The 9,103-nt window shown below is 38.3% G+C and overlaps 1 protein-coding gene across 1 annotated transcript in view; it reads left to right on the forward strand.

Moving 5' to 3' along the window:
* Positions 1-5,966, forward strand: part of RABL3 (RAB, member of RAS oncogene family like 3) — a 44,788-nt gene extending 38,822 nt beyond the window's left edge. The window contains exons 7-8 of the mRNA XM_021070305.1: positions 2,549-2,587; positions 3,158-5,966. Coding sequence (XP_020925964.1) covers positions 2,549-2,587; positions 3,158-3,223 — 105 coding nt within the window. The 3' untranslated portion in view covers positions 3,224-5,966. The remainder of the gene's footprint in view (positions 1-2,548; positions 2,588-3,157) is intronic.

Below are 9,103 nucleotides of genomic sequence, written 5' to 3' on the forward strand. Positions count from 1 at the left end.
TGAGTTCTTTTTGCTCTTCCAGCTATTAATATTCCCCACATGAATGTTACTATTACTTTTAAGGTTCTATCATCTTCTTGATTTTATAATTCTCCCTGTCAGAAACCTTTGCTTTCCAGTTATTGACTTTTACCAGCATCATCATATTCTCCTGAGCTGGAATGAAAATGTAGAATGACTCAGCATACTGGTAAATTAGAGCACTTTTCGTCTTTCCTTCACAAGGCCATACAGCTACACAATATTGACCAAGTTTAAATTGTTTGCCCAGTGTTGACACATTGCATAGTAAAATAGGATGTTTTCTGTATTACTGTTGAAAAAGATTGATTTCTGTATTATAGTTCCTTTTACAAATAATGTCCCAAGAAACATATTTCCTTCCTCATAGCTCTTCTTTATGAATCGTTTTCCTTCTAGGTATTCAGAGATCTAGTATTTGGCTTTTTTGTCCAATAGGTCAGCATAAGATAAGGCCCACGCTCCCCCCCTCCCCCACTCCCGTAATATTAGACCACTGGGAAATTTTTGTTTTATTGCAGAACTTCCCGACTGGTGTGTGGGAAAAAAAGTGTGCTGAGACGATGATCCCCTCAGTTCTTAGAGCAGCCAGAGTCCCTTTGACTGGCTCTTCCATTTACCCCAGTGTGCCATGACACAAAATATTAGCATTTTCTAAATGTATCATGACATGAAAAATGGTAGGAAGTGCTATATACGGAACCAGATTTTTCTCTCCACATTGTTTTTAAACTTAAACTATAGGAATTTCCATTTGCTTTAGACCCATGGCCACCATCTGTATCCCCAAAGGGCAGCATCTTGTAAGATCTGTGTCTGACATGGAAAGATCCCACAATATATTCTTTATAATGTTTTAATTTTCAAGTTTAAAAAATAAAATGTGATAAGTTACATCCTAGAGAAATAATAGGTTATGGACTGGTGTGATCCAAGTTGTCAGCAAGACTTTATTGAAAAAAGAAAGAAAATTAGAGGAAACTTGGTTTTAAGAAGAGAGCAAGATTTGATAAGAGAACATTGCAAGTTGAGGGCAGGGAATTATAAGCAAAAGCAAAAAGGATTTCTCTCTTCGTTGCCTAATTCACAACAAAAGGTAGGTGGATTAGGGCATTGGCCAGACCTCCAGACTGAGGTGACTGCCTCAAACCAAGGGACTTGGCAGCTAAATTTCACCCAGTTTTCTCTACATCATGTCTTCAAGAATTTAAAGATTTCTTTTCTAAGAGATAAACTTATTCTCTCCCACACTCCCTTCACTAATAATAGTTCCTCCCCACTCAAGAATAATAGGATTTTTGTGTACTACCCTGGAGAGAGGAAAGAGAATCGGTCCTGTCATGGTTTTTGCGGGTCAAGTATTTTAGATGGATACTATTCATGAACCAGCTTTTCTACCTCTGGGACTAGTGACCATAACTTTACCCTGGATCTCTTGTGGCTAAAAGTGGCCCAGCCAAAGTCTCCAAGATAGTAAGAATCCAGGTGATACAGCTGTCAGGCCAATGAGAGCAAGCTGGTGCAGACCTGGAAGAAGATGCTCTGCTTTATTCAGAGGAAATCCTAGCTTCACAATTCTTGATCCTAATGTCCTAGAGTTAATCTCCAGCTAATCTGTATTCTAATCTGATGAACTTTTCTTACAGCTCTGTGTAAAGAAATTAATACTGCCTCTGCCACCATTGCAGTTCCTCGGGTGTTAGAACAGAATTCATTATTTTTAAAAATGTTTTTCATCACATGAAAATGTGGTGCTCTTAAATTCATTATATTAGAACATATATTTTGAAGGCTTCTTTTCTGTTGTAGTTACGGATTTGTACAGATACGTCCCTGCCTTACCTCATTTCTCCTACTGACCAAATATAGACAGTTGTGAAACTTCAGAATTAAGTGTGCAGGTTAAGTCCATAAAAAGAAGTTAATTGACTGCTTTTGATGCTATGTCATCTGTCTCCATTAAGGACCTACAGAATTTATCACTATGTTTATTAGAAGGATGTGGCAGATTACTGCATTATATAGACTCCTCTTTAAAGAATAGCTATGCTGTTGTGGTAGTAAAAATGCTTTGCCTTTATTCTGTTTGGTACCTTTTGGGACTGACTGCTAGGAAACTTTGAGCCAAATTTACTGATTATTTAGTCATTTTTGTTTGTTCATTTATTATTTAACCTATCATTAATGCTTTTTGGAATGAGGCAAACTTTTCTAGAAATACTCCCACAATCCAGATCTCATTAGCATCAGATTTAGTTCACTGTACTACATGTCTACTCTTGATGCGTGCACACCTTTTTTTTTTCCCCACACTCATAGCATATGGAAGTTCATGAGCCAGGGATTGAATCCAAGCCACAACTACAGGCTATGCCATAGTTGCGGCAAGGCCAGATCCTAAAGCCACTGTTGCCACAGCAAGGAACTCCAAGCGAACACCTTTTAGTGCCATGAGTGGCCGTTGGAGTTAACTACTTTTTCAAGGTATATGTGCTAAGCCTTTAAAATCTTTATTTGTTTCTCATAGGTCATAGAGAAGAGATACTTTTTAAGAGATGGTAATCAGGTCTGTATCTATCTTTTCTTTATAAAATCATTCTTAAATTTGGAGAGAGAATTGATTGATTTGAAGTTAATTTCCAAGTTTATTTTCGAAGTGGCTTTTTTAACGTGGGAGGGAAATCCTTTTCAAGCACAAACAACTGACTTTCTTCTGTCCTGTTAAATATAAAAGAAAGAAATCAGAGCAAGAGAAAACAAGGGTCTAAGAAACAAAACTCCAGAGATAAGGCTATGTTATAAAATAACAGAAGAATGTAATTTGCTTGAGACTCCAAAGGTCTATAAAAATGCACATAATTCATATAAAAGTCCAATAGGTGAATATTAGGGGATTATCCTCTCTAATTTAGATGACACTATCACCTATTGGTTGGCAAGTGTTTTTCATTTTGGTAGAATTTATTTTTGTTACTTAGTCTGCTGTGATTTTCTGAGTAAAACCTCAGAAAGATAGTTCTTTAAAGAATGAGAGCCCAACCTACAGAAACAGAAAATAAGGGGAAAAAATTAAAGGCTGTTAGCATTTGAACTTTGTCTGCTTGAATCCGAATGTGATTATCTTTCTTGCCTACAGATTCCAGGCTTTCCTGATCGAAAAAGGTTTGGAGGAGGAACATTAAAGAGCTTACATTATGACTGAATTACACTCATCCTTTGGAAGAGGAAGCAATTGGTGACAGTTTTTCACAGCGTTCTCCTTGCTGTTTCGATTATTCCTGTCCCAGCCTTTTAGCAAAATCATCTTAAAATGCTACCCTTCAGCCTCGCCGTTTAATGGAAAACTGAAAGAAAGTGACAGCGTGGGAGGTCCAAACTTTGTCCCCATTCTCTCTGTTCCTCACCTTTTTGTCCCTTTTTATAGATTATATAAAAGCCTTGTGGAAATATGAGATGTTGTCAAAATGATGCAGTAAATGAGCAGTGACAGAATGCTGCAGAGAAAATTTACTCTTGCTTAGAACTGGAGGGGTTTTATGGGTCTGTAATTTTCCCACACTCCTTGCTGAAGACTTAATTAAGTACTACAAAAATGTATCTCTATTGTTTTACCTTCTTGAGGGGAAAGGTTATGTTAACCAGCCCTGAGTTGTCCACCCCAAACAATCTCTGTCATTTTCCAAGAAGCAAAATGCTGTTATTTAATTGTCTCCACCTTCATCACACACAAGGATGCCTAATAATAGCAACCCGTGTCTTTCTCTCCTCTCCTTTGCAAATGGCTCAGTGGCTGGAAGAGGCGGGCTAATAGCTGGAGTTAAATATGAATAGATTAATAATACATAGAGAACAGCAGTACCAGAAAAGAAGACTTCTGCAAGAAACTGACAGCTCACTAAATCCTTCACTCTTTAGGTTACAGCTGTCTGCATCCCCTTACTGTTTTCTTTTTGGAAATAGGTAGGATGAAATCGCAGACCTGCATAAGAACAGCAAGTGAGATTTACAGCCTCTTCAATTTTTTTTTTTTTTGAAGGAAAAGTCAACTCCTAAAATGCCTTTTGACTATAGTCCATAAACTGAGAGTATTATTTGTTGTGTCAACAATGTATTTATGGAGAAAAGTAAAAATAAGTTCCACAGCAATACATTTACATGAATTATGGACTAGTATTCTTGGATGTCATAATCCAAAGTTTTTGGGGGGTGGTGTGTGTGTACATGCATAATTGTTCATCACTTTTTTTACCCATCTTCTTTGCTTGTATAATTCCCTTTGCCCCAGTTCTTTGTTAATGTATAAACCTGTTTTACAAAAACTGTAATTTGCTGCCTTATTCAACAACACCTTTTCACACATATTCTCTCTCTGGCTCTGGCACGTCTCTGCACTCCTGATTTTGCTCCATATTAAAATATAATAAGTACAGTTTGGGCTTCTCATTTTAAAACTAGGGAAAAAACACTAAATTCTCTCTATTTCATACTTTGGAAATGAAGGTATGCTTAAAGAGGGCATTAAAATAACGATATTAGACTGAGCTTTGAGAAGGGCAGCCTTGGGAATTCGGAAAAGGATTTCATCAGCTAGAATACTCTCTGGTCTTTCTTCACATCCTCGCCCACAAGAGTTAGCCCGGATTTCTTTTTTGACATAAAGGAGAGCTATGCAAATCAGGATCTGTATGTGGAATTTGGCACAAGTATGTTGTGACAAAGGCTGTGCAGTTAGGAAGTAGAAACCAAATTCATACACAAAGATCTAAACCAGCTGAAGCTGTTTGTATTCCTCTTTAAAAAAAAATAAATCAATAACCCTTTCCTTCCCTCTTTCTTTTAATTAGAAAAAAAAGATGTATTTTTTTAATTTTGTCCATTTTTAAAATATAAAAGTAACCTATTACTGCTGGGTTTAGGGTCAACTTTGAAAAATTGACAATACTCAATTCCATTTCCTCTTGCTGTCAGGCTTGACTCCTGAATTATCGTTTTCTAAGAAAAAAAGTAAGTTTTAATAATCTAAGGTAAGTTTGTCTCAAGTATTAGTAGCAGCAAAATAAGGTTGTTTGCCAAAATGAATGTTATTAGCCAGAGTACTTCAAAAATAATCTTTTGAAGCATAATCTTTGCTAAGACTTCCTGAGACCTGCTCATAAACATTGCTTTTAGATAATAAGTGTAAATACCAGATACTTTCTAAACAGTATTAAATAAATCTTTTTTTTTTTTTTTTTGGTCTTTTAAGGGCCTCACCCGTGGCATATGGAAGTTCCCAGGCAAGGAGTCACATTGGCTGCAACCTATGCCACAGTAACAGCAATGTGGGATCTGAGCCATATCTGTGACCTACACCACAGGTCATGGCAATGCTGGATCCTTAACCCACTAAGCAAGACCAGGGATTGAACCTGCAACCTCATGGATACTAGTCGGGCTTGTTACCGCTGAGCCATGACAAGTACTCCTAATTTTCTTACTTTCTTGATGGAACAAATTGCTAGCAATAGAGAAAGTTGGTTTATTTTTTGTTCCTATTGTGATTCAAATGTCTAACCAATGTCCCTACTCATTGTAGAGGCAACCAGATGTGAAGATATATGACCAGTCATTTGTCTCTCAGATCTCTTAGTTGGAATCCACTAAGAATTTGGGTTGGTGCTGTGAGAATTAACATATGTCTTTTCTATCAAAGGAAGCCTTGGTTACTCCATTTTGTTCCTACTTTGTCTGAGACAGCCTCCTCCACCACCCCCACAATTTTTCCCTCTTCTCCCAATAATAGTTTGTTTCAAATTAGTCAACCAAGAAGAATGTGCGCCCTGAACTGACCAATGGGAAGGGGACACATGTACCACCTGCGTTAGGGATAAATAGTGGTGTTCCTTCTTTGTGTGCGCTTTTTGAGCACTTGCGCCCTTCTGCAGAAGTAAAGAGCCTTGTCAAGATCTCCCCGTGTTCATGTGTCTTACTTTCCAACACTGACATCCAAGCCAGGGTCACTTGTCCCCAATGGTACGCTAAGGGCTCTAAGGAGAGAGCTGCTTCCAAAGGGTTGTGTTGTATCAGCTTTACTCGGGTTCTCAGAAGTCTCCAAACTTGAGGCATCTGTGATGTAATCCAGGTGCCTTAACACTGCTATCTATTCTGAAAATGGCTACATAGAACTGATGTGCTGGCCCATCCAACTGAGATGAAGAGCTCCTAACTGCTGCCATAATCAGAGTTTTGAGTCTTCGTTCCAATAGTGTGTGCTTTGATACCCAGCCTAGGCAGGGCCTTGTATGGGTATCTAAATGTTGGTTTAATTAAAATTTTTAAAGCACAGGTAGCATCTATTTTAAGAAGCTTGAAGTCCTAAGAGGATGTCTGCATTAATTTAACACCTTTTAAAATTCAAAGGAGGATACTCTTTTTGGGAAAAGAAGAGAAGGAAATAAAAAATTCATTTCTCTGTAGTCCCAAAGCTGAGTTAAATCACTGTGGTAGAAGGGTCCCAGAAAATCTAGCCCTGGGGGAACCCTGAGCCTCACAGATTCCACAGTATGTTTCCCTGATGCAGAATTAGAGTTGGAACCTGCCTGGGTTGCTCCATAGGATAGGAAAGGGATCCAACTTTGATTTACAATTAATCATCACCTCCATTTAAAGACTTAAAGCAATGGCTTTCAGACTCAAAAGCACAAGAATAGTCCTCTGAAGTGCTTGTTTAAAATGCAGATTCCAAGGATTTCGTCTGCCCCCCTTGCCCAATTTGTATCTGGGATAGGGCCAGGATTTTGTATTTTTAGCAGGCAAAGCAGATGATTTTTGTTGCAGGTAGTTCAGGATCCACCCTTTGAGAAAGATAGACTCCTGTTCAAAAAGTAGGAAATATATGGATTGTAGACTCTGCTTTACGGCACCATTATAGCAGAGTTCATCGAAGTTCACCTTTGGCCCCCCTCTACATGATCACCCCTTAATAAATTAAGCCACTCCTCCCTCTCAAGCTACATATGCCACAGCAATCATTATGTGATAGTCATATCCTCTATTGGCAAAACAGGAAATATTCTTGGAAGCATCCGTCCTGAAGTCCTCCATCCTCTAACTGCATCCTGGAGTGATTGCGCTCTAGGCCCATCACTTGTCCTTCACTTTACCTTCTAGCAATCCCCAGCTTCCTAGATGTAATGTTTTCCTCTTTCTTGGTGTGGATTATTGGTTATCCATCTGGGATGGGTACAAGTATCTCTTCTAAGAGGTATGTGGGCACAGGGAGTTTTAAAGAGAATCACTTTCCAGATCATTAATTCCCATATGAATATGTCTTTGTTAAGATTGCGCTCCTTGTGATGCAGCTCAATGCTAGTTCTCATTTCCCACCTGTACCTTTACAATCGCCCTCTTCCAACAACAGAAAAGGAGCATCTCACTAGTAATGCAATAGAAATATGGTATATTGCTCCAGGCTGGAAATATCTTCAGGATGCCCACCAAAGGACAATTCTAAGTATTGGTTTTATATAAGGATTTTGTCTGTTGACTCCTCATAATTAAAAAAAAAAAAGTTGGGGTTCCCATTGTGGCACAGCAGAAATGAATCCGACTAGTAACCATGAGGCTGAGGGTTTGATCCCTGGCCTTGATCAGTGAGTTAAGGATCTGGCATTGCCATGAGCTGTGGTGTAGATCACAGACATGGCTCAAATCCCACATTGCTGTGGCTGTGGTTTAGGCTACAGCTCCAATTTGACCCCTAGCCTGGGAACTTCCACATGCCAGGGGCGAAGAAAGAAAGAAAGAAAGAAAGAAAGAAAGAAAGAAAGAAAGAAAGAAAGAAAGAAAGAAAGAAAGAAAGAAAGAAAGAAAGAAAGAAAGAAAGAAAGGAAGGAAGGAAGGAAGGAAGGAAGGAAGGAAGGAGGGAAGGAAGGAAGGAAGGAGGGAAGGAAGGAAGGAAGGAAGGAAGGAGAAAGAAAGAAAAAGGAAAGAAAGAAAGAGAAAGGGAAAGAAAGGAAAGGAAAGGAAAAATGGAAGAAAGAAAGAAAGAAAGAAAGGAAGAAAAAGTAATTGCAGAGCTCTTAGGGAAGAGCTCCTAAGAACAAAGCCAAGAGCTTTGGTAAGAAACATCCAAAGCTATGGCACATTCTTACATGGCAAGTCTTCTTACCTGGTCTATTAAATATCGAAATATTTTTATCAAAAATAATTACATAGGCAAAAGTATACAATTAACATCTTTATTTTCCCAACCCTTTCTGATTAAATGAGTTAGACAAACACCCCCAAGTGAAAGGATAACAATTAAAGGCAATGATTCCAGTAGCTGGATAACAAAGCCTTTTCCAATCATGTTTCCAATTATTTGCTCGCAACGAAACTAGAAAAAAAACTATTTGAGTTGTAACTGATAGCTCATTAAAAATAATGTTTAATGATGGGTCAGTATGGGATTTTTGGTATTTAATTCAGGAGGAAATTGAGTGATAAAAAACTCCATTCATAACTGGTTATTTATGTGAATGTAATTTTCTCAACATTTATGCCCGTAAAATCAAAAAAATAAGATTAAATGATGCTGAATCCTATGTCATTCTAGAAAGAATAATTAATTAGTGAATACATGAATTAATGTGTGAAGGAGCCATCCACTTCATTAAAAGGATCATTTCCAGAGAGACTTTGCCTTTTATATTTAGTAGATATTTATCAAAATGTATAGTATTCATCGGACACTGTCCTAGAGAATAATCCTCCAGTGTCCTGTCTCGAGGGTAAGCACTTGTTTGATCGCATCCTGGATGTGCAGTCGGAGAAGGAAGCTGGAGATTTCATCATCACTACATTTGGTTTTGGTGGCAAATATCTGGTGTCTCCAATTTCTGGTCCTTTTCAAATTCTTCAACTGTTCCCATGTCCGTTCACTGAACCCCTCTCCTTCTGCCTGGCTTTTTGTTCTTATTGCTCACCATTTTGATATTGTGACTGTGCTCTGGCCAAGTATATGTTTACCTCACCTCTGCACACAACTGCTCCTTCCACTGGGTGTCTTTTTGGATGCTAGAAGGTCCCCTCCTTCCCCTGCTTTAAATATCTGCCAAAA

This window comes from Sus scrofa, chromosome 13 (genome assembly GCF_000003025.6).
Source record: "Sus scrofa isolate TJ Tabasco breed Duroc chromosome 13, Sscrofa11.1, whole genome shotgun sequence".
Classification (NCBI taxonomy): domain Eukaryota; kingdom Metazoa; phylum Chordata; class Mammalia; order Artiodactyla; family Suidae; genus Sus; species Sus scrofa.